The 26,989-nt window shown below is 43.8% G+C and overlaps 1 protein-coding gene across 5 annotated transcripts; it reads right to left on the reverse strand.

The window, feature by feature from the left end:
• Positions 1-553: 553 nt before the first annotated feature.
• ubp1 (upstream binding protein 1) lies at positions 554-26,844 on the reverse strand. 5 transcript variants are annotated; one of them, XM_061254803.1, is made up of 16 exons: positions 26,334-26,844; positions 14,857-15,008; positions 14,014-14,090; positions 12,074-12,179; positions 11,138-11,244; positions 10,606-10,758; positions 9,073-9,183; positions 7,619-7,726; positions 5,458-5,549; positions 5,015-5,069; positions 4,627-4,720; positions 4,097-4,187; positions 3,807-3,928; positions 3,549-3,691; positions 3,145-3,196; positions 554-2,859 (listed from the first exon to the last, which is right to left on the reverse strand). In XM_061254803.1, exons 1-16 carry the CDS (start codon positions 26,402-26,404, stop codon positions 2,822-2,824), a joined length of 1,572 nt encoding a protein of 523 aa, XP_061110787.1. In that variant the 5' UTR covers positions 26,405-26,844; the 3' UTR covers positions 554-2,821. The 5 variants fall into 5 exon arrangements, with proteins under 5 accessions (XP_061110787.1, XP_061110785.1, XP_061110786.1 ...); XM_061254801.1 differs by lacking the exon at positions 26,334-26,844 and adding an exon at positions 21,758-22,832; XM_061254802.1 differs by lacking the exon at positions 26,334-26,844 and adding an exon at positions 17,175-17,276.
• Between the last annotated feature and the right edge of the window lie 145 nt (positions 26,845-26,989).

Consider the following 26,989-nt stretch of genomic DNA (forward strand, 5'->3'; position numbering starts at 1 on the left):
CAATGCATCAACCTTTCCAACTGAGGTTATATTATCACCCATCATACTGCAATCGGAGGCGAATGCGGATAACTTCGGCTGTGTTGTTTTGTTGTGGCGCATAACAATCGACGATGAGAACTATACTTTTTATGCAATCATAAATTATACTTAATGTGTATAGTAACGCATGTGCAATATACACCCAACATTCCACTATAATTCGGTTTATAATTTAGCATTTGCTTTTTATTTGCTCCGTTATGTGTATGCACGTTCGAGATTCACACCCATTTTCTACGCCCTGGGTCCAGACCCTCTGTCAATTGCACAACTTGAATTGTTGTGAGCATTATATATGGTCCTGCAGCAGGTCTGTTCAGGGAGAGCCATCTGCTACCCAGTATTCTGGCAAATTAGCCATAACATTCAGTCAGAAACGCCCACGAGAAAATAACGTTTGTTGGTAAGAAATGGTCATCATTAATGACGATGAAAATGTTATTTCAAGGACAGCAAATCTATTTCTATATTGTTCAACGAAAAGCGGCCAATCAACGAATACACAGGAGACTGTTTGAAAACGATTTGGGTTTATTTCCAGAGAAAATGCAATTGTGCACTTCATCCCAACATACAAGTACAACACACAAGAAGCAATGACTGCCAACTTTGCGGAGCTGCAGCGTTAAAAAGCAAGCTCACCCACGAAGCAGCAGAGGCTGTAATTGCAAAGCACAAATTATGCATTTACCATCGCACAGCATGTCAGGAGCATCAGGAGAAAGCTCAGTCAATATTAAGAGCTCAACTTAATGGTGACTATACCCCTGCCATGCTTCCCTCAGGCAATTAAGACTGTTAAGAGTACCATCTGAATGATATGTTATGACCCATTTTATATTTGATTTGTGTGTATACTTTCAGCATAAATTGGTAATTAACTGGAAAATAGAGTTAATGACCTGATACTTTATAAAGAAATTGTAAAATCATTGTAAAAACCAACACCAAAGATGCTCAATATGGGACCTTGAAACAAGTCAGTCTTTGCAAAGGCTAAACTACACTCTGGCAACAGACTGCTTCACAAAAACACGAGGGCCACAAATTTGCTTAATCTAACAAAATTATACAGATCCATGCCGTTATGACTGATCCGGTTCCACCCATTTTAAGGACTCAAAAGTTAAGATATTTACAGTAGTAATTAATGGTAAAAATGAAAAAATTTGGTGTGGGGGCAATAAAATGAACATGCAGACTAGCAAGAAAGGAATCAAAGTAAAGATAATCGAGGACAGAAAGAGACAGAATCTGGTAAAAAGCAGGCCAATGTGGAAATGTCCCTGTGTTCTGTGAATCAGCATATGAAGAGAACATGAAAGTCCTGTATGCTGAAGGTATGATCACTTGAACTGAATTGAAATGGCCCATACAGATATTGGCATCGAAAGACAAACAGTTTGCACTGCTAACGCTCTCAAAAATAAAATCATTCCAAATTTATTTGGTCCAATAGGCTCCATTTATACAAACCTCAATATGGTAAACTTAAAAAAAACCTTGCTACACTTAATGATTCATGGCACATGAATAGTAAATAGTAAAGGGAAAGATGTCTTGAGTAGACAGCACCAGTGAACAACCCACAGCACTCCTAGTGGCATGGATGACTTACTTGACCTGCAAGCAAAAAGTCTCACGATGAATCCACACATTGCCTACACATGTATGCATCTCTATAGGAATCCCTGAAGAGTGGCAAACTCAATGAATGGGATACCAGCCCAGCAAATCTGTTGATATGTTTATGCAGTATACATGTAGGTAGCAAATTGCATTGTATATGGCTCCAGAGCTGCACACGTTTCTACAAGTTTTTCCAGTAGAATGGGAAAAGAATGTTTTTAAGTTCATTCATGAGTTCATGTCTACAAACAATTAATGTAATCTGACACAGGCTGGTCCATATGGTGTGTCTGAGTACTGAAAAATAATCCTCTTTCATAAGAAATGGGAACTGGGCGTCTCATCCTCGATTGCTCATTCCATCCATTAGGAGGGGCTCCATTGTCACAGAAATGGAGCCCACCTGTAGGACCCTACCTCAACTTACCCAGAAACCAGGGACACAGTTATGACATCACTTACCCCACTGGCATCGATATCCATGTGTAAGCGTATGGAGCGTGATTGCATGTACATTTCAATCTAATGCAAGCTATTCGTCAGACCCTTTAGAAATGGAGTTTGGTTACCTAGACATTTTTCCTAACATAGATGGGAGCCTAAACAGGATGTACAGAGCTAAGGGTTTGCCTTTTTTCTCCCCTCTGCTCCTGACTGCATGCATCACAATACAGCTTTACCAAATTGATGTCCACCTGCAAATTAGTTAAGCCACAATATTACATGTCTCCAATACTGGCCATAAAGTCAGCTTGGCACAATAGAAGTGATGCCATCTGTCACCATGTTGCGAAGCCACTGTGGCCAAAAGAAATGGCCAGGATGCTGAGCTCTGATTGGTCGAGGCAGTCATCCAATCACAGGCTTTGTTCCTTCACACATGCAATCATGCACACACACACACACACACACACACACACTCCCTTCAACCAACCCCGCACCTCCCCCCTGATAAACAAGCCAACAGCATACCCCCAGTCTTCTCCAATAGTGTTTTCAATATGAAACAATGTGTCCACTGAAGTCAGATTCTAACATTAACTTGGCTTGGCTCACTGCTTCCTTCCTCCCCATATAGAGCTGAACACTTTGAGAGACACCAGTCTTCTCCAGCAGTGACACACTTCTGAGATTTCTTTCAGTCTTGATGTTACTTTAAGATCACATGGTATCCATCGCCTGAATCAGCTGCAACAGGGCAAAGAGAGAGCAATCAGCAATCCACACCCACTACATTGCTCAGTTTGAGGTAAACGGTTTCATGAGACACAATTTGTTTTCCCACTCAGAGTTCATCCAAGAAATTCAATTTCGATCCCAGATGTAATTGAGTTCTTAAAAGACCAGAACCTTTCAGAATGTCTACCATTTCACTACTTCTGAAGAAACCAGAATAGGCAAGAGGCTCTCGAGATGGTGATCCAAGATACAAAGGGGCATGTATGTATGTATGTTACAGTAGGATAAACATACCTTTTAATGTGCTGACTACAAAACAGCTCTCATCCTGGAGGTTATAAACCATCTGCAAAGGAAAGTTTTTGGTATCAATGTTGTACATTGTGAATTACACTATCGTTCAAAAGTTTGGGGTCACCTTGTCTTTTTCTGCCTTTTCTCATCTAATATTTAAATTTAAAATTAATTATTTGATTACAAACAGAGAAAATAAAATATGAAATCAGAAAAACACCAGGTGACCCCAAACTTTTGAACGGTAGTGTATATAGATAAATAGACATTAAATTGTCACACACCAATGTGCATATTGTCCCCAGAGGAAAGTACTTTACTATCACTGAATTCACAAAGATGGCCAGAGGCACAGAGCCCTAGGGGACAGAGCCATAGGGCGAGGGAGAGGACAGGTTTGTCACCTGGTCACTGAGGACGATGTGAATGCCAGTGGGGCCCTGCCGATACACCTGGCTGATCTGGGACAGGGGGAGATTGAAAACAGAGGCAATCTTCCGGGTGAGTTCAGAAGCAGTCATCTCCTCCAGGTAGAGGGCATGATACACTGCAGAAACACAAAAAAAGAATAATAATAAAAGCTTTTTTTTTTTTTTCCATGTGCACCATTGTTTGCACAGAGCAGATATCACATAACTTGCAGTATCTGATGGGCTCCTCACCAAATATGGCATTGCTGTTGAACTCCCCATTCTCATGGCTACAATGAGCCTCCAGCAGGCCGGCGCTCTTTGCTTGGGGTGCCTCTTGGCACACATAAATGGTCAGACGGGGTCTCACAGACCTGAATGGAGGGTTGGATGAAGATGATCTACTCACTGCTGGAATACGACCTCATACGACCTCACACAATTTCACCGGACCAAGCAAATGCAGTTTTAAAATGCAGTGTACTGACAACATGCATAATGTAATTTAATGAGCTGGAGCAGGTGGATCCACACCACTCTACCTGGACTTAAGTGCATTGAACAGTCGTATCCCATCAGCCGGTCCACAGATCTGAACCAGGTCCTCACGGGTCAGCTTCAGTAGATCAGAACCTGTCACAGAACAAGGGAGAGAGTGAGTCAGAGAACCCACTCACCACCACCCACTCAACGACCCACAAAACCATCTCTCTCCCTCTCTATTTCTCTCTCTCGTGGACTGGCAGAACTAGAATATACCTACACATGCAGCACCGAATGTACAATACATGTCTGCTGTTAAAGAAATCTCTATGGTACAAAGCTAGGAAGGCCTGTGTTTTTGTCCTAGATGGCCTCGCAACTTCCCTAATTTCCAAATCATGAGAAGAGTATTGTATAAAGGCTGGGAAACTAACATATTTGGCACCTAAAGAAGGCTGAAAATGTAATTAGTCTGCTACAATAATTAGGGAGACAGGAATCAAAACGGTTTATGAAGTGCTGATATTATGTTAAAATGAAGGGAAGAGACTGAAGATGATCGGAGATGAGGCTTATGGGTAATGGGTACCTGAGAAATGTGTGAACAGCCTGTTGTAGGAGGAGAACCTGTTCCTGTGCAGCCACTGCTGGACTTCCTGCAAGGAGGCCGACGGGGCCAGGTGCTGCCATAGCGACAACAATCAACCGTTACATCAGCGAAATGCACGTGATCCACGCCCAACCCAAATAACTGGCATGTCTGATCGAGAAATCCAGGGCAGCGGTGTGACCAGAAGGTCATGTTTGTACACCAGGCAGGAGACATTCCTTCTTTAGCCTCGGGGTTACGCACTTCACCGCCCACTCGTATGTAAAGATGAGACTCTGTGTTTAGTGACGTGATTAGCCCTGTGTAACGGGCAAAGCGAGGATGATGTGGTGGACTGAGAAAGTGTGAGAGAGGGGGAGGGGCTGACCTCTGCAGTGACGTGGCCAATCACATCTCCCTGTTGGCTGGGGGAGGAGGAATCGCTGTGAATGAGAAAGAGAAGCTTTATGATTCAAACACACCCTACTCTACTCCTCTTCCTCAGGTCCCACCCCGCTCTTCTGTATTTAACATTAATCCCAAAACATTACACTACATTACACATTACATAATGTCAAGCAGTACTGAGCAGATATAAACGTACAGAGCAATAGGCAAGAGGCAATAGTGCAAAGTTAATTCAGTGCTTATTTTAAATGCTGTAACTACAAAATGTAATAATCTACTTGTCAATTACACATCTTTCCGTTGTAAAAGAAAGTCGAATTCAGGCAATAATTGATTAATGTGTTAACACATTACTTGAGGAAATACAATCATTCACCAAAACAAGGGTGGGCGTACACACACACACACACACACATAATTTACCTGTCGGGGATTGGGGCAGTGTAGCTGTTGGTAAATACTGGTGTAGCTGCCGGGCTGCTGTTCACATAGGCGGTGTCAGGCCAGGGCGAACACTAGAACAGGGGGAAGAAGATGGGCAAAGGTTAGACTGCCCAGAAACACCAACTCAACACAGACCACTGACTCAGCACAATCCTCTGCCAACATGACACAGAACAGACTACCCATATGATACAGAATAAGATCAATAACACAAAACCAAGGACTGACAAGGAACAAATCACTGACACAACTCAGCCACTGTGCAGCCAACTGCGGGCACACAGGCCTTGAGAAGCTGAAAGCTGTGAGGACAAGCAGGCTCAGATCAGGCTCAAGTACACTCACAGTGAGGTGACTGGGCTTTAGTTGACAACATTCAGCTCATACCACAGCTTAAAGTCATTTCCAGCCAAAGCCACCCCTCGTCTCCTCTCTATTCCATATTCAGGTCAACTTTATTAGAGAATCTTCCATTCACAGGTCACTGTGGCCAAATCCTAGAACTTCTGAATCAATCCCACTTCTTCAAATTGACTTCCAAACAACAGCTCAGAGCTGCTTAACGTGAAATCATCACCACAATTCGGATGGCTCTTTACTAGAGGTACAGTTAACAATAATCATAGTTAATACACATTAGACTTTGACCATAGTGCCCAGTTGGTGCACAGATAGATGACCTGGTAGGAACACACAGTTGGAAGCACAAAGACCAGTTCCACACCGCCTCCCAGTGCACACCCACTCCCATACCTAGTCCCACTCCCACTCCTAAATACACTGTGAATGTGAACAGATGCACAACGCAGCATCACTACATAAATTCCCGATTAGTGATGCCGGGAGCAATGCTGTAAGACATGGCTTCCTGCGTCTCAGCCCCCTCAGTCTGATTGGCTCGGGTGAATCTGTGGGGGAATGCCTCAGCACCCCGCGCCCCATGTTTAATATGAGCGGGCACAAGGGGGGAACAATAATGGCCGCTGACCCTGTGCACAGACAGAATGCAAGCGCATGCAGGGAGTGGGTGTTTCAGCACAGCACCAAACAACTACAACGTGTACAGTGCAGTCCATAAGTATTTGGACAGTGGTACAATTTCTCTTTTTTGCCTCAGTACTCCAGCACATTGGATTTGAAATTAAACGATGAATATGAGGTTAGAGTGCAGACTGTCACCTTTAAACTGAGGGTATTTACATCCATATGGGGTGATCCATCTAGGAATTACATCCCTTTTTATACAGTTACATTTTAGGGGACCAAAAGTAATTGAACAATCAGCTTCTCAGCTATTTCTGATAAGTAAGGTGTATTCAATCAGTCGTTTATTGCAGGTATAAGAGAGCTTTCTGACAATGTCGTTTCTTCCTGGCTAGATCAATTACTTTTCACATATTATAATTTCTGTTCAACCAAGGTTTCCTTCCAAGGGCTCTATCGTAAAAAATACCAAAATCCAACACCTCCACACTTTGCTCTTGCCATCACTCTGAAGTGAATCTTGGTCTCAATTGTCCACAATAACTTTTTTCAGAACTTTGCAGTAGGTACTACTTTGTGGTTTGCACCTTGCAGTGAGCCTCTTTAGATCAGATTGTGAAGTCACTGACACATCCATGCCTGCCTCCTGAAGAGTCTTTCTGATTTGTCGGACAGGTGTGGGTTTTTTTTCTTAATTTCTTCTTACCGCAAGACTTGCGCATGCAATTCCTACACGGATCACCCAATATTGATGTAAAATCCCTCAAATTGAAGGTGATTTGTTCCCTTGTCAGTCTGTACTTTAACCTCATATCCATGTTTTCATTTGAAAGCCAATGTGCTGGAGAACAGATCCAAAAGAACAGACAAAGGTAACACTGTCCAAATACTTATGGACCTCACTGTATATAGCCGCTCCCCCCACCCTTCTGAAAAACAAAAAATAAAAAAATATTCAGTTTTTCTTTTGCCAGCATTCATTGAGTGTTAGATTTAGGAGTACGTCCCAATATAAAATGAGGTTGGGGGTGTTCAGAGCGTGCCATTCAGGAGGTGAGGTGGGCCACAGTTGGGACCACCTGTATCTAACACTGAGTGCAGCATGCCAACAAGTCTGACAGTGACAAGGTAAAGCGGGGGGAGGAGTGGTCCTTACACTGCCTCGCTTGGCCAGAGAATCGCCGCAGTCTGTTGGCAAAGTTCGCTTGCTGGACTTTTTCTGTTCATGTTCGACTGCTTCTTCTACTATGGGATCAAGCCTCATCTAAACACACACCAGAGAGACTGGGATCAGTGTTTACACACACCAGAGAGTGACTGGGATCAGTGTTTTCACACACACCAGAGTGTGACTTGGATCAGTGCTTTTACACACACCAGAGAGTGACTGGGATCAGTGTTTTTACACACACCAGAGAGTGACTGGGATCAGTGTTTTTACACACACCAGAGAGAGAGACTGGGATCAGTGTTTTTACACACACCAGAGAGACTGGGATCAGTGTTTTTACACACACCAGAGAGAGAGACTGGGGTCAGCGCTTTTACACACACCAGAGAGTGACTGGGATCAGTGTTTTTACACACACCAGAGAGAGAGACTGGGATCAGTGCTTTTACACACACCAGAGAGAGACTGGGATCAGTGCTTTTACACACACCAGAGAGAGTGGGATCAGTGCTTTTGCACACACCAGAGAGAGACTGGGATCAGTGCTTTTACACACACCAGAGAGAGACTGGGATCAGTGCTTTTACACACACCAGAGAGAGAGTGGGATCAGTGCTTTTACACACACCATAGAGAGAGTGGGATCAGTGCTCTTACCCACACCAGAGAGAGAGTAGGATCAGTGTTTTTACACATAGCAGAGAGTGACTGGGATCAGTGTTTTTACACACAGCAGAGAGAGACTGGGATCAGTGCTTTTACACACACCAGAGAGAGTGGGATCAGTGCTTTTACACACACAAGAGAGGAAGGGATCCAGGTTTTTAAAGATATGAGAGAGTGGGATCAGAGCAATTAAAGACATCAGCAGACATTGGGATAAGTACCTTTAAAGACAACAGAACTATAGCAGGCTTTTCACATACAGTATATCAGAATGTTGCTTCATCTCAAGACATAAACAGTGTAGTCACATGACCAGCTATCCTGCTGCTGATTGGATACTGAATTGCCTATACTCTACAAAACCAACATGCTTCTGCTCAGAGGAGTGTCACACAGGGACAGATCTGCAGGGGGGTTCAATTAAATTAAAACTAAACTTATGAACCACTCTCTATCACAGTTTTTCTACATTTCCTTGCAATTCATATCTTAAATTTGCGCCATAGATTTGGGAAATAAATCCAAGTGGTAAGAAAACAAACATCTACAAATTTCTTGGTGTCATAGAGGCTGACTGCACGATCAGGACTGCATTTCTAACATGACACACAGTAGGTTGTGTTGGAGAGGGTGGTGGCATGGGACAACCGCTAAACATTTGGCCTGTGGATGTACAAATGTACCAGTTTTATAGGAATAAAGGTGCATGGCCATATTGGGTTGTGTGGCCAGCCCTGGCACTGCCCTCGCTGTTCCCCCAGAGGGCGCCGTACCTCAGACAGGATAGTGGTATCGTACGAGGGCTGGTACTTCTCCTTCTCCTGCGCCGTCCGCTTCTCCATCTTCTCTCTGTCCGTCTTTTGTTTCCGGTCGGCCCCTTTCGGCTGCTCGTTCCAAGCAGTGGGGGGAGGGGGCAGTTCAGGGACAGAAAGACATTGATAGGCAGGTCAAACACCAGCTGGCATGTACTTCCATTCAGATAAATAATCAACCCACAGCCACAATGTGTGGTTACACAACAAGCTCCCATTTTCCTATTAAAACCAACAAGCCATTCTCCCATAACACACCACTCTCTGCGCTCAGTAGTACATGACTGTAGTAGGATTGCACGTGACCGCCATTAAATGAGTCAACTGGAGCAAACCGCGATCCATTTGCATTAATTGTCAGTGCTTTATTTGATAGTTTTGTGCATTCACATTGCTTATTAGTTTTTATTAATACATTTAAGTGACTGGCAGTTGGACTGGCACAGAGCTGGGTAATCCTACCCTCTGGGCCCACAATTCTTTAGAATATCCATAGAAAATATAACTATACCTACATGTGAAACAGAAAAACAAAGCAAATGTCCCCCCACTGCACCCTATTCTAAAAGAAGGCATCAATTTCGGACCAGAACAATAAAAGAGGTTTTAAATTATGTAAATATGGTATTCACGCATGGTATTTATGATTTGGCTAATGTTATTGTTGTGTTTGATCAGTATTGTGAAAGGTTTGAACTGGTAAGATTTAAAACAACAGATTATCCAAAAAAGCATGACTGAGATGGGAGTTCACTCATTTGAGGAGATATAGAATGTGGGAAAGATAGGCCAGTATCACAAGTGTATTCTGAGTCACCTGTTTTTTGGTTCATCCATTTTTTTTGGCTTGATATTGAATAATAATGTTAACCCCCTATTACTGAAAGGCTCTTTATTAAACAAAAGAAGGGAATGTTGGAAAATATGGGCGAAGATTCATCGTCACTCAAAATGTAATGATTGTGACAGCCCTAGTGCTCAAAGACATTTATGACACAATATAGAACACATAAGGCAATGCTCCTTTTTACCCTCAGGAGAATGTAATCAACTAGTGACCCAAACGCGATAGGCTGGATTGTCAGAGGGGTCAAGTAGCCCGTTAACTAACCTGAACCAACTGTAGGGTTAAGTAGCCCTTTAACTAACCTGAACCAACTAAGGGGTTAAGTAGCCCTTTAACTACCCTGAACCAACTCTGGGGTTAAGTAGCTCTTTAACAAACCTGAACCAACTCTGGGGTTAAGTAGCCCTTTAACTAAACTGAACCACACAGCTGTGCATACAGGCTTTAACCCTTAACACGTTACTTAACCTGAAACCACTTCAGTGAGCACAACGCTGTATAAACAGTCCTATAGTTTTTAACCCTTAACATGTCACTTAACCTGAAACCACTTCAGTAAGCACACAGCTGTACAGGTTTATAGAGTATGACTGCAGGACTTAAACACTTCGACCGGGCAGCTGCCCCTCCTAACGGCATCTCCTCACCTTAAACACTTTGACCTGGCAGCTGGCGGAGTGCAGGTGATCGGTGTAGTCGCCGCCCTCGTTCTGTCTGAAGGTGTCGATCTGGATGCGGAAGGGCACGCCCTTCTCCCCGCCGTGCTTGCGCGGTGTGAACTCAGTGCTGATGCAGTGCACCTGTTACAGACGAACGCACACACCACGCAGAATGCAGCCCTTTACAACGCTGAAGCTGGACTCATCCCCGCTCCCGACGCTTTATACTCAACTTGCGCTGTAATCCTCCCACCCAAAAGCACAGTCATAAAGACTCCCCCGATGTGCAGACGCAGCCCAAACCCGTGACATCATCTGGACCACGAGTTTGAAGAAGCAGCTTTCACAAGCAGTGTTATGAATGAACCGTGGCAAGCTGTAATGATATCTGGGCACCAGTTGGTGGCGCCAAATCTTACATCTTCAGAAAGCAGAGAAATTCCCAAGAATAAAGTGAAATTTGTGGATCGAGTGCAGGCTTGTGTGGGGCCGGGATAGGGTCACTGCTGACAGGGCCTACCTGCACGAACACGGACGCTCGCTTGGAGAGATCCCACAGGAATTCGGCAGCGTTGAGCTGGGAGGGGTTGGTCCTCGGGTCGATGATGCCCACGGACAAAGGGATATCTGGAGGGTGGAGGGAGTCATCACATGGACGCATCACATGGACATTACCACACTTCTTTACGGTTGCTTTGGTAGTATGACAACACTGCTCCTATGGTTCCCAGCTACAATACCATGACTGAAGGCAGTGTCAGTTTCACACTCACTGAATGGTTCTACATATTTTCAAATATGGTGCTCTTAAAGGAAACCGAGAGACACAACGTTTTAATTGTTAATGTCCGATACCCATTTACTGTAGTTACTGTAGTTATTTTTGATTAGACGTACAGTATACATTTAATGCACCCCAGAGAACGTTTCCTTAAAAGGGTTGCATGTGCTCAACCCAAAATAGATGGCGTGACTCAATCCCATGATCCTGTAACATGTTAACAACATGTTCCAGGTGTCAGAATGACACCCGTGTGCTGGTCATGTTTCACTTTTCAGCCACGAGCCTTACCCTACTTTAACCTTGTGAAGATGAGGTTTTTTCAAAATGCCAAGTCAGTGCATGCTAAGTCTATTCCATTACTTTCAGTAGTGATTGTTACATCAGCGCATTTCTAGAGCTATAAGTTCAGTTATATCTCAATAAATAAGAGTGATGGTCTGACAGTGTAGGAGCTGTTAGTCGGCATGTCCAGTTTACATTGCACAAGCGTAAAGAAGGGACCACTGGAGAGATTCTTAGTGTTACAAAGTGGAGACTGAGCTGCTGAAGACAGAAACACGACCAACTCTAAAGTGGAGGCGTTTGCACTGGGTTCAACTGCATGTGCACTGAGTCTGAAAATGGGGCTAGGATGCAGCAGGGGCTCGATTTTAGTGACGAAGCTCAGCTCACCTATGTCCATCAGCCTGTCGCCGGGGCGATTCCACCTCCACCCCTCCAGCTGCTGGTGCTCCATGTACTGGAGCCGGCGGTCGTGGAACACCACACGCACAATGCTCTTTAGAGACAGGAGAACAGCCAGGTTAGCATCATACTGACTGTTCACATATACACAGCAGGAGAACAGCCAGGTCAGCATCATACTGACTGTTCACATATACACAGCAGGAGAACAGCCAGGTCAGCATCATACTGACTGTTCACATATACACAGCAGAACAGCCAGGTTAGCATCATACTGACTGTTCACATATACACAGCAGAACAGCCAGGTTAGCATCATACTGACTGTTCACATATACACAGCAGGAGAACAGCCAGGTCAGCATCATACTGACTGTTCACATATACACAGCAGAACAGCCAGGTTAGCATCATACTGACTGTTCACATATACACAGCAGGATAACAGCCAGGTCAGCATCATACTGACTGTTCACATATACACAGCAGGAGAACAGCCAGGTCAGCATCATACTGACTGTTCACATATACACAGCAGGAGAACAGCCAGGTTAGTGTCACACTGACTGTTCACATGCAGTGTTCCAGAGAACGCCTCTTATCCTGGTTAGGATCATACTCCAATAAGCGATTTACATTCTCTGCGTGATATTCCGGTTCTCAGAGTATCCAAAAAGTAGTAAGTCCTGTAAGGACATGTATGAAATTGATAACTCTTGCTAGAAATACTCAGTATTGTGTCATATTCTTATTATTTGTGAGCATGTAAACAGGCACTGACAAGCAAATGTAAACATGAAAGAGTTTGTGAATTGTATGCTTGTTCTTTATCAATTTTAAAGGGGTTTTAAAGTGTGGTGTGCAAAACAACAGGAATCTTCCTGGATAAGAAAATAACTGAAAATAATGTGTTCCTGTATATTGTCAGACACAGGATATGCATGCACCCTATCTGTGAGTACTTTTTGTTTTTGTGTGTGTGTGTGTGTGTGTGTGTGTGTGTGTGTGTGTGTCATATGAGACTCCAGTATGTTAGGGCAGTGAAAGGTGAGATGTCCCGCTCCTCGTCCAATCAAACAGCTTTGGGCTGAGCACTTCCTCAAATAGGAAACCGCAGTAACCACCCCGCCCCTCTAAACCACAAGCGCAAGCTGGGCCACTCCCAGCCATAGACAGAGCAGCTGAACCAGCCCTTGCACCCAGAGCAACGTTATGCAAAGTGAGTCAGCGTAACAGGCGGGAACAGGTCAACCTCATAAGGTTTGAGGCCTTGAGTGTGCATGAGCCCCTTCAGGCAGGCCAGATCTAGATCCAGACCAGGGGTGTCCAATTTTAAGCAAAAAGTGTCAGCATGGGTGCAGGTTTTAGCCTAGCACTAAGACATCTGATTTAGCTTATCCTAACCCGCTTATCCTGAAGAGGGAGGCTGGAGCTTATCCCAGCATACATTGGGCGAAAGGCAGGAATACACCCTGGACAGGTCGCCAATCCATGACAGGGCACACACACCATTCACCTATGGGCAATTTAGACTCTACAATCAGCCTAACCTGCATGTCTTTGGACTGTGTGAAGAAACCGGAGTACCCGGAGGAAACCCACGTAAACACAGGGAGAACATGCAAACTCCACACAGAGAGGCCCCGGCCGACGGGGATTCAAACCCAGGACCTCCTTGCTGTGAGGCGGCAGTGCTACCCACTGCACCATCCGTGCCGCCTGCTTTAGCTTATCATAGTTTTAATTGAAGACCAGGATTAGTTGATAAGTTAATTAGTTGACATGGGCGACGCAGAGCCGGGCCATAAGCAAAAACACACCCACACCGGCCCATGTTGGATAGGACTGGACACCCCTGATCCAGATCTAGTATTTCTACATCTACGTTCTCCTGTGTGCCCCCAGGTCAGCGGGTTTCCACCACGCACCTTCACATTCTGACTGTTGAGCTCCGGTAGCTCCCCCATCTTCCGGTTATCCAGCATACGGATTTCATAGGACTGCCCTTGTGGGGAGAGGGAAAACAGAGACACACGTGAGGAAGCAGCCGTTTCTCCCACACAGAACACACGCTTCTGACACAGCCTCGCTGACCCACGCACCGCACACAAAGGTGCTACGCTCTAAAACTGCCACTCACACCCGGGGACAGGAGACTCAACAAAACCATGTAAACAGATACAGAAGTATTAATCTCACTCTTTACAGAATGGCAGGAGGAGGCTCAGTCACCTGCTATATCACTGTCATAAAACTGGATGCTATACACAAAAGGCATTCTATGCACCTGGGTGGCAGATGAATGCATTTGTAAAAACAGCAACCGGATTCCATGGAGCAGACAAATACTGTCTTGGAACAGGAGAAAGGGCACAGTGTGGAGGGGCTGACCTTATGAAGTCTGCACCACTCCCTACTGCAAATACACTGCACATAGTAAAGGTAGCTGTGGGTGATGTGGTATCACTGTGGTTAAGGTAGGTGTGGGTGATGTGGTATCACTGGTTAAGGTAGGTGAGGGTGATGTGGTATCACTGGTTAAGGTAGGTGTGGGTGATGTGGTATCACTGGTTAAGGTAGGTGAGGGTGATGTGGTATCACTGGTTAAGGTAGGTGAGGGTGATGTGGTATCACTGGTTAAGGTAGGTGAGGGTGATGTGGCATCACTGTGGTTAAGGTAGGTGAGGGTGATGTGGTATCACTGGTTAAGGTAGGTGCGGGTAATGTGGTATCACTGTGGTTAAGGTAGGTGCAGGTACTGTGGTTCTCACCTTGGTTAAGGTAGGTGAGGGTCTCATCGTGTAGTTTGACAGCCGGTGATGTAGAGGCACACAGCACGTACTGGAATGGAGGGTTTTTGGTCTCGGGTTCCGGGGGCAGGCTGGAGTCTTCCTGTTTGAATATGGGCAGCGCAAGAACATCACTGGGGAGGGAGAGAAAATAGGAGAGAGGGGGGGGGTGAGAGACAGTATACTTCGACCCCAGCCTGACCCACACCCAACATGTTATCAAGTCATCCATCATCAGTCAGTGACACTTTTCAATGGTTCCCCTTAAAATTTCAGCCAAATCAGTGCCCTCACAGACAAGACACCGAAAGGGTAGAGTAGTTTACTACAGAGCATGCCAATAAATTCACTATTCCATATTGAATGTTTTTAAAAACCAAGATACATGGGTTATGGATGGAAGGAAAAAAGAACAGAGCCTTTATTCCACCCACACATTTGGGGTAAACGCAGACGGAGTCAGATGATTCCTTTTTAAAACGCACTTTCAGCTGTACTTCCCACTTTCCCCCTGGGTGATACGGCAGACAGCGATGAGCAGCAGCCGTTAAATCCCTGTAATGGCCTGTCAGCATGGTAAGTGCAGGGCTGAGAACAGGCCAGGAAAAGAGCCAGCCCAAGGCCGGTATGAGGCACTCCTGGGCCGAGGGCGAGGATCACACAGTGCCGGCAGCTGGAGGACACGTTCCTACAAACAGACAGTGTTGCTAAGCAGCATGGAGTTTTATTCCACCCCCCCTGTCTGATGCCAGCTTGTCCTCGTTTCACCCCTGGCAGTGCTCTGGGGGTGTGTTACCGAGCACACATCCAAACTCCCCCCCTTACAGGGGCAGGACCTTACAGCATGCCAGGGTCACTGTCACTTCCTGCACTCTAATCTTGAGCAGCAGGAAGAAGAAGAAAGAAAAAAAAGAAAAAAAAATCTACATCAAAACAAGGGAGGAGCCATTTCAGTGGCGGACGTTTGCACTTTGAGCTCTTTAAAAAAAGACACCTATCCATCTCTCCCTCTCCCACACATATACATACACAGATACACATACACACACACACGCAGGATACTGAGAGCAGTATACTGAGGCTACAGTCAGGTGTTTTTCACCCACTTGCCCTCTACAGCTGCAAGATCAAAGCTGTACACAGGAGTAAAGAGAGCAGCGTGGGCTTGTCTGGTTTGTGCTTTGTGCAGCGGAACTGAAGGGGGGAAAAAACGTGGTTTCCGTGCAGACACAGACATCAAGCAGACAGCCAACATGTCAGCAAGGCCCCTGGGTCCTCCCACCCATCAGGCCCCTGAGGATGTTACACTCTGTGACAGTTGGTGGGCAGCTATCCAATTATTACCCTGGCATGGCTAGCCGCAGTGCACAGAACACTGAAGCCAAGAAACCTGAAGCCCTGGTATGAACACCAGCCTGTCTAGTCTCGCTGCCTACGTCAGACCTCAACGCACGTTAATGACAGTCTGTGGCAGCTGCCTGTCTGAAGGTTTCCATGGGCAGGATTCTCTTAACAGACACTGTGGACGGCGCAGACTGGTAAACCAGCTGAACGCTTCAGCCGGTTCTCTTGTTTGTGGTTAATCTGCACAAACCGTTCCCAAGGAAGCCCCATGGCAAAATGATGCTAATTTAGGAAATCAACTTGGGGCTCAAATGCTCAGGATGCAGCCCAAGTGGTGAGCTCCTGGGAGACACCGAAGGTCAGCTCACAGCGTCTTAACACAACAGCGGTGGCTTTATGGAGCAGCAGTGAATTCTGAGGAGTGCTTACTCCTATTATGGCCACAGGTTGATAGGCCACTCCAGTTCAGCCTTTATACCTGCAGCAGATGTGGTTTAATGCACACAGCTAGCACACTACTTCTACATCACGGTAGCTGAACCCACAGTCCCTGGATTACACCCCCCCCCCCCCCCCCAGAGACCATCCGGGACTCCGGGACTCATTTAGCAAAATGCTGATGGAAAAGGGAGGAGTTTGAGATGAGAGCTGAGAGTTTTGGGCTGAAGTCTGCCGTTTATTGTGGTCGGCTTAAGACTGTGGAAGCAAAGGCATGTGATGTGTTTAACTTGGATGTGGGTGGCAGGGTGTCAGAATGCAGAGAGGATTTACAGCAAATTCCATATACCGGGAGAGGAAGCAGACAGGATTTGTGCATTTAAGTAAAAACCAGAAGGGCCATCGACGCTAGCTATGGTAATGCATTTTCTGCATGTAACAGGAAATGCACAATGAACTGAGGAAGGAATCCGGAAGGAATCTGGAAACTGGATAACATCCGACGGAAAGACGTTTACCCTCTCAGCCCCACACCCTGGAACAGCCATGTGACGCCGGCAGCCAACACTGCCACCGTGTCATAGGGGTTGTCACACTTCATTCTGGAAAGGCACTGCTGTGGGACAGACGGACACCGCTGTGGGACAGAGATACACTGCTCTGGGACGGACAGACAGACACTGCTGTGGGCCAGGACCTCACAAAAGCAGCGGGCACCTACACTCTCCTGAATCAACTGTGGGGTTTGCGTGTGGATGCAGCTGCATCAAACAAAGGTGGGAACCAGACATGTTCAGCTCCAAGTTGGGGACCAAATTACAAAAAGAAAATGCAGGCAAAATGGCAGCAGGGGTTGTTATAACACCCCACAGCATGGGGCTTCACAGGCAGCCCAGCACCAGAGAATGCCAAAATCACACAAAAATGTCCAGGGATGTGCTCTCGATTCTCTGCTTCTCCAAAGCAAGATCTCAAAGTGCCGGCAGTACCAGCTACCTGTGCTTGCGCTTATTAGCAACACTACAAGCCAAGCAGCCTACTACGGACAAGCTGCAGGTGACCGAGCAGGAGGAGAGATAATCTTTACTAATGACAACAGGTAACCTGGTACAGGTAGCTTGTGGTAACTGAAGGTAGCACTGCATAATGGTGACATCAGCTGTGCCGTGCCTCTAGACCCCGCCGCACACACAAAGCCAAGGCCTAGGCTCACTGACCCACTGCTGGCAGCTAGGAGAATATGTGTTCTCCACATTTCCAAATCAGAAATGGACTTCGAGCCAAGCGGGGGAATGTGAGATGGTGGAGTGTAGGAAAGTACGCACTAGGAACCTGACACAGCTCCTGACATTTTAACCTGTGGAATGAGGAAACCGCAACCGTACTTCAAGCACGCAGCTGACCATGTGAACCAACTGATAATGCTGAAGGTGTTTTTTCCACTTCAACATTTACCCCCCCCCCTCCTCCATATCATGGAATCATTATATTATTCAATTGTGTTGTAGATTTAATTTGAAATTGATAAAATGGCCTTTTCCCCCATAAATCTACGCTCAATAACCCATCATAAGAAAGTGAAAACATTTTTGGGGGAAATTTTTACAAATTTATAAAAAATCTAAAACTGAAATCTCCAATAACTATTCAGACCCTTTACTGTGGCACTCCAAATTGTAGTCAGGTGCATCCCGTTTGCTTTAATAATCCTTGAAATGTGTTGTGAACTTGACTGAGTCCACCTGTGGCAAATTGAATTGATTGGACATAGTTTAGGAAGGCACCCACCTATGTCTTTAAGTCCACAATTCACACTGCATGTCAGGACAAAAACCAAGCCATGAAGTCCAAGGCACTCTCTGTAGACCTCCCCAATAAAGGTCAAATGTATTTATAAAGCAACCAGAAGTTGACCAAAGTGCTGTAAAGAGTAAGAGTAAAAGTAAAAGTTTAAAAATGACATCATACAAAACAGAAACAACAAAAGACACGACAGCTTAATCTCCAAAAACTAGAGAGAAAAAGGGTCTTTAAATGTTTGAGAAGTGGGGGCAATTAAAATATGAAGAGGCAGAGCGTTCCACAGCTTCGAGGCAGCCACTGAAAAGGCTCGATCACCTTTCAGTTTAAGACGCGAACGTGGAACTGAGTAGTTGGGTAGAGCCCTTGTTGTTTGCCTTTATTTGTAAATAGAGCTGTGTATCCTCGGTGTAACAGTGGAAAGCAATGTTGTAACACAGAATGACAGAGAGAGAGAGTAGGGGCTAAAATGGAATCCTGGGGGACCCCACGGGAAATGGGAGCAGAGGAGGATGAGGAAGGGCCTTGGTGACAGAAAACGTTCTGTTTCTAAAATAAGACCATTCGAGGGCTGCACTCTGAATGCCCACCAGATGCTTGAGACAGTTGATCAAGATGCTATGGTCCACCATGTCGAAAGCAGCATTAAGGTATGCCAGGGTCAGACAGGCACAGTCCCCAGAGTCGACAACAAGCAAAAGATCATTTGCCACTCTTAGCAAAAGCTGATTTAGTGTTGTGGAGTGCTCTAAATCCTGATTGAAATATTTCAGAGTGAGTGAGTGGTTAAAAAAGACTGGAGTTGGGAGAGGACATCCATTTATTATGGACAGAATACTAGGGCCAATTACATCAAATGCCTTTTTGAGAAGGTGAGATGGCATTTTGTCCAGAAGGCAAGTCGATGTAGGTGCATAACTATCCCTCAAGCCAGAGAGAGACAACGGCTCAAATTCTTTGAACAGCAGAGTGCAAAGGAGAGAAATTGATGTCAAGAAATGAAGGCGAGATGAGTGATCTGATATCATCAATCTTACTGATAAAAAAACTGGAATGTTTTCACAGATGTCTGAAGAAGAAACAGGACCAGCGGCAGGATTTAGGGGAGCTTATGGTATGGAAAAGGGCTTTTGGATTTTTAGCAATAATCTCAGCAAAGTGCTTGACTCGAGCTGATTTTACAGCTTCCTGGTAATTGAGCTTGGACACCAGGACTCTTTCTAGAGTTAGCCGTCCAGCCAAACCAAGCAGAGCTTTGGACGTCCCATGCAGAGATGCGAGAACCTGCCGGAAGGACAACCATCTCAGCAGCACTCCATCAATCGGGAGAAGTCTCTGACTGTCCTTGAGTGACCTAGCCAAAGCCCAGACTAATATCACATAGCACATCTGTGGAAACCTGAAAATGGCAGTTCACAGACGGTTCCCATCCAATCTGACAGAGCTTGAGAGGATCTGCCAGGAAGAATGAGACAAACTGCCCAAATTCAGGTGTGCAAATCTTGTAGAGACTTACCCAAGAAGACTCAAAACTGAGTTGCTGCCAAAGGGGCTTCTACAATAATGAATACATATGCAAATGAGAGATTTCCGTTTTTGATTTGTAAAACATGTTTTCACTTTGGGTGAAAATGTTTCATTATGGGTTATTGAGTGTAGATTGCATCCGAATACTGTCTGAAGCCAATGTATCTTCCTTTGGAAAGGGGTAAATACAACTAGGCCTAAACCCTTCCCTAGAGGATAATGGTAAATGTCATTGGATTTTCTACAATTAAACTTGTATTCCAAACTCCAGTTAAATATATGCTGATGGTGACTACAAGATTAAAGACTGGTGCTTTTCAAATAATAGACCTAGTAGGTCTCCTCTAGGATCGTTTCAACAACTCTACTGTATCAGACAAGAAACTGAGTCTTTCTTGGGACCCCAATAAGCTGAGCCTAGGAAACCATTAAGAATGGATGCCATTACACCCAAGTAATCGTTCTACCTGTATGGAGATGAGTACTCAGCGCGAACACATTTTTGGGACAACGGCGATGGTGCATCATTATGTTCAGGAACCCATTACAATTCTTTACATCACTTTCATGACAAATTAAACTGAACCGCCTATGGCTGTAAGAAATAACACCACACACTTCAGCCCATCAACTGTAAGAAAATGTAGTGATGCTCAATGGGGTTTTTAATTTACCCAAATAAGGATACTTTTCATACTGAATCAGATCGGACCCATGAATGTGAAAAGGAGTAAAAAGTACATGCAATGACATGTACTTTGAACATTTAAAGGGGTGGCCTGCAGGACAGTGGTTAAGGTAAATGACTGAGACACCCAAGGTCGGTGGTTCTAATCCCAGAGTCCGCACAGCCGTTGGGCCCTTGAGCAAGGCCCTTAACCCTGCATTGCTCCAGGGGAGGATTGTCTCCTGCTTAGTCTAATCAACTGTACATCGCTCTGGATAAGAGCGTCTGCCAAATGCCAATAATGTAATGTAATGTAAAATATCTGCATTTTTAAAATCATTTTCTTTCCCAATTAACAGGTAACTCGTGCCAGGATATACACATTCCAAGTTTACTTTTTTCAACAAAGGGGCAAAACTTTCAAGATTGATTCTAGTGGCCACATCCGTTTTTGTCTGTGTAATTTAAAAGTCTATGCATTCGGTCTGTGTGTTTAAGGGGAGGTAACGGCTTTAAAATGGGCACCACTTTAACCTGTAGCTATACGTAACTTACTACAAAGACCCAGATACTTTCAATGCAGCACCTTTAGGGAGGCAATGGTCTGAAAATGATGAAGAATGGAGAATATGAGTGATGTGAATACGTGACTTTAACAAGGAATAAACTAAAAAATATATATACCTAATCAGAAGGATAAACGCAACAAGTTAGAAGAGGGGCGAAAAAGTTCACAAGCATGGTAAGGTTAGCAAGTAATTTTAAGCAAGGAGCCAAATTAAAAAATAGAAGAAAAGTATTGTTATAATATCAGCGCTGAATGTGTGACGTCCAGAAAACTAGAAAGCAATGTGCTTTACTAGCAAAGGTCCTTTCTTGATAAGGGGCTGTTTAGAACAGTGTGTTCCTCTTTCGAGGCCACCAACTATTACGCGACTCCTGACTAGCGGATAGCTGCAAGTAGCTCGTCACCCTGATAAATTGGCAAGTAAACTTGAACTTGCAATAAGCCGGTAGCTTTGGGGAAATTTAACTCACTGTCTAGACACAAACACGGACAGCTAAGAAACAGCATGTAAGAGAACGTTAGTAGTATGTACCATTCACCTCATACTGTAAGCGCCAGCTCCAAGTTCCTGACCAATTCCAGACAGGCTAGCATCGAAGTCGTGTATAAGTCCAGATTCGATCGTAGCATTATCCATCTTCAACACCCATGCCATCGCTCCCAAATCTCCTTTCTCCTCCTGGTCTAAGCGTAGAGTCGCCAGCTTCCCTTTCAGTTTGTGATTTTGCTATATTAACTATTGGCTGTCTAAAGTAAAACAAATCCGGGAAATAATAAAAAGTGTTTCCAAAAGCGTCCATATGATGTTAATTTAGTGAATAACGCAATTCATAACGGTAAGAATTGGAATTTTGAGTTTGCTTCGGAATTATAGATTAACTTGTCAAGGATCATTTGAGGCTTGCGAAGCTGAAGTCTAACGAAACCAACTCAAGTACCAGCGACTGTAACGTTACGTTAGCTAAACAAGTTAAGCTTGTTAACCGCCAACAAACGGAATTCAAACTATTGGAGAAGTAGCTTTACAATAAATAAATTACTAATAACTTTGCTTGCAAACGATTTTGTCACCAAACTTTTAGCTTGCTAGATACGCAAAGAGCGACCGAGGGCGACTTCTGAAGTATTCCAATATTAGCCAGGCGTTTACTTTGGTTATCTACCAAAATATCACAATCATAATGTTAGAGCGAGCTGGGATATCGCACACTCAGCCTATGGTGCAAAACGTATTCGAATCATGCAGTTAAATTTCACCCTATGCAACACTGCAGCCCAATCCACCGTAGCGATTTCTGTCCAGAAAAGGCGACTTATTGCAACAATCTACAGACTTCCTGGTGGTAGACAGCGTACACACCGCACGCGCACGCGACGCTCGCAGACGTATTCCTTGCTTGCTAGCCAAATCAGTTTGCTTTCATTCTGTTCCAACCATCAAGGCTACGTGCCCCTTGTTCTGCGTTTCTTCCGAAATTTCTCTCCTTTTCTCATCGCGCGTACAGCAAAACTGTTCCAAAGTCAGGAACTGGCGTGAAATAATACGGAAAGACAGATTAAAAATATTCCCCTGCTATGCAATTTCCATTGCTTCCGATGCGACATTAACATGGCCTCCTGTAATACTGACGCAAAACCTTTCGACCCCGACTGCAGAGGGAGGTACCATGTGCAAGGCATCCAATTACAGTGCAAGTTTCTCGCGGCAAGCCAACCATAAATGTATAACATTGGTTGAGTTGGTTGACACTCTCTGGCCCAGCCTGAAAAAATATAAATCGTATTATATATGATGTAGCCTGTTATCGATCCTTTCTTACCTGTTCAGCATAAAGTTCGCTGCTTTTCTAGCTTCGGATAGAGATAAATGATGGCCTCCGAAACATATAATATCTAGATATTTAAGTTCATAGGCTATATTCCCCAAGACCATTTGCAAATATGTACATTTCCGAATTTGTTTTAGGCTATATTCCACAAAACATGTGCAGACACGGACATTTCTGAATTTTCAACCACCACTAATAGGCCAACAAATTTCCCTCAATTATTCCTGAACTAATAACAAACTCGCGATTAAGGAAAAAAAAAAGTATGACAAAGTCCAATGGCTGATACCTACTGTAGCTAGATAACAACCAAGACAAATGTACTAAGACTAAACAGATAAGAAGTAGACATAACACAATTGCTAAAATATTATGTTTGTGAGAAAAAGAATGCAAAACAGCAGGTTTCTGTAAGCCAAGAGATTTGTTGCTGGCAAGACTCATTTTTTTTAAACACATTTTTGCTCACTGGTGGCCTATATCAGTGGTTCTCAACCTTTATGCCCCTGTGTCCAAAAAACCCCAAAAAAACACAGTTTACACGGTTCAACAAAATGTCCACATGCGCCTGAAGGAAGCTTCAGATACCCCTCCGGCATTCACAGAAGTAGACAAGTGTGTGCAAATGTTGCATGAATGCATAAAAAACCTGATTGCGATTGTATTGTTGAAATTACACACGTCTCAAATTCACACTCATCTCATTTTTATTTAACTTTTTTTGCTTAGTTGCAATTTGTAATTTTGCTTAGTTGCCAATTCTGCTGACTTGTCTATGGTCCTTCTACAGTAAGCATATAAATAAAAACAAATGCAACTGAATGCTGCCAGAAGCAATGGATGTTGCGGTATATGACAATCTATTAAAGAAAGCGATATTGCCAAGTATTTTAAGAGAGGACATGACCATGTTTGAATGAGGGCATTGATGTGGGAAACGGGACAGGTAAGAGGAGTGTAAAAAAAAAAAAAACTAAAAAAAAAATTAAAAAAAACACCACGGGTCAGGACAGGGCTTATTATTGACAGCGATGTCCTGGCATGAACCTTCCCGGGCCCAGCCATGTGGGGGGTGGGGGACCTTGCCATGGTACATTGGGCTGGCATCCTGCCCCCATCTCCAAAATCTTACCATTTTCCATCCCAGCTTGTTTTACAACCTTAATTCCCAGGTCAAGCACTACAGAGAAGTAGATTACAAATAATAATAATAATAATAATAATAATAATACTGCTGATTTAAGTTAGCTCAGCTTAAATATTATAACATCAAGTAGGCTACTCCAGATTCAGATATTTTAAATAGAAACACTGATGATTTATTCATAAACAAAATGTCTGTGAAGGCATAATTTATCTATCTATGATGTAGCCCTAGAAAATATCAGTGGTAATATTTAATAAGAAAAACAATATTACATAGTCAAATTATTTGAAACGATCTAACTCCTTGCATTCATTTTAGCCATTACTTGTGCGAAAATAAAAGTGCAGAATGTATATCCTCTTAACGCACTTGCTTGGCTTAGAACCACATCTTTTGTTCGATTTACAACACATTAATTAGTAAAAAAAAATATATAAAACTGTTACATAACCCACAAAGGGATTTGGGTGTTGAAAAACATTAAGTGAGTAAAGTGAATTCAAAGATAAGATATTGCATTATTATTTCAGGTAAAAGTCCACTAACTCTGTGTTGTAAAAAGACATTCCCCCGGGGCAATTCAAATTACTCAAAAGTATGGGTACTGGGAAAATAAGAAATAGAAAGGAATTCAACCAGTCACATGAATTTATGTCATCATCAATTGCAAGTACAGACATATTGAAATGCAAGAGATCACTGTGAGGTGCTTCTATGAACACACATCCAACTGCCTTCTAAAAAGTCAAGCAGCTTTTGGTTTGAATTGTGGACTGTTCCAATCTGTAATAGTTGCTCCCACTCACAATTTACTGGGTGAAAATGCTGATGTTGTTTCAGGACAGGCTACCACACACTCAGAAATAAAGGTGCCTAAAAAGGTACAAATGCTTGTCGATAGGTACATAAGGGTGTACCCCTAACCAGGAATATAAAACCAATTTGTACCTCTTTTTGCTAGGAATACTTATTAATTTGTACCCAAAGATAACATTACTGCACCTTCAGGGCACCTTTGGGAAATTTGGTACAAAAAGTACCTCCACTGTCACTTTTTGAGTTCACATGGGGTTTGCAACTAAGTGTAAATGGCACTGAGCAACAGTTAGACTGCTTTTGAACTTACCTTTCAAGAGGTGCAATGCTTGATTGCATCCTCAAAATACAGTCAATCAACATTTCGAGGAAACTGAGTAAACCTTTGCACCAGCAACACTAACCCTCAGGATCTCCCGTGGTCCACTAGATCAGGTTACTCCAATGTGACCATGGGGCGGCATTGCTGCCCACTGACGGGTGTGAGGGCTGTATGCCACAGCCATAAACAAGCCAAACAAGTTCATAAAAATATCTAAATGAATATTAATGAATACAAACGAAAATATATTTTCCAAACACAAGTCAGTTTTTGGATAGCAAAGGGAAATTACGTAAGATTAGTAGATGTTTTCGTGTTATTTTCCTTAGCCTTGACTAATAGTATAGAGTTTCAAAACCAATTCCAGAGAAGATTGACGAGTGTTTTTCTCTAACTCTAAGTTACATTTACAGAATAGTACGCGCATGAGGTATTTTCCTGCGTCTTATCTTCATGTAAATTAAGCTTTAAAAAGTTATATCATGCATGTAGCAGAATAGGCTATCTAAGTTAGCCAACACAGTCAAATTTTCATTCTGCTTTACAAATATAACCAAGTAGCCTCGCGGGTATGCATTCGTGCTCACAAACATGTGGCAAAACTATTGATGTTTTTATACATTATTATTTATTTATTATTTATTAATATTAAATATTTATTATTTTTGTGTTGGGTATACTCTAGATATGTTTGCTATATACAGTATGGATCTATGTACACACACTGTCGGCAAGTTATGACTCACAAACTGCGCAGTCAGCGCATTCTGCAATAGCCGAATAACGCATGAACTCATGAAATAAGTAATAGCACTTTGTTGTATGAAAAAGAAAAACAAGACACCGCAGCAATATTGCCAAGTACTTTAAGTGGATATGATATCAAACCACAATGAGGCTACATTTCTATGGTAAACGACATGTTAAATGTAATTAAATAAACAGTAGTATACGAAATCACACTCCGGCGTTTGGTCATTACATTTGTTTTTCTTTCTTACCGCATATAGTTGCAGTCGGTGTGTTGCTGCTGAGGTTGAAAGTGCTCCGTGTAAGACTGCCAGAACAGCATTTCCGAGAACCAGGGACACACACAGTGAATACAAGTGATCACCGACCGAAAAGGCGTACAATGTCCGAGTCTTTGATTATCAGAGATTTATCTTGAAATGTCAGTAGCCTACCATACGCGTGCAACTCCTGTCGATAAGTAAATTATTACCCCAGAGTTTCGAGGAATATCTGGGATAACACGAGGCTACAACGTAACTTGTCGACGTCTTTGCGCATAACACTTTCTCATCGACCACTTTCGGTGGTTTTCCATTGGCTTGTGAGCAACTGGACCCATACAAGTAAGAGCAAAGGAAGGTCGTTCACTGCGCAGCGTTCTCTACTTTAGTTAAAAACCACTTTACAGATAGGTGTTCGCCACTGTGGGATCTTACACCCGCTAAAATCAGAGTAACCGACAACAATCTGCTTACGGCTAGCATGCTGTCATTCTGCGCAAAGCTATCCAGGGTGCTGAAGCACGGAATCACGTGTATGTTGTAAGTGTAGCTGGGAGGGTCCACTTGTAAGTAAATGTTTTTGCGAGTAGAGAATGACCTCACGCTGAGACCCGTGTCCCCGCACAAAATGGGGAAAAAAACCG

This window comes from Conger conger, chromosome 9, assembly GCF_963514075.1.
Source record: "Conger conger chromosome 9, fConCon1.1, whole genome shotgun sequence".
Classification (NCBI taxonomy): Eukaryota; Metazoa; Chordata; class Actinopteri; order Anguilliformes; family Congridae; genus Conger; species Conger conger.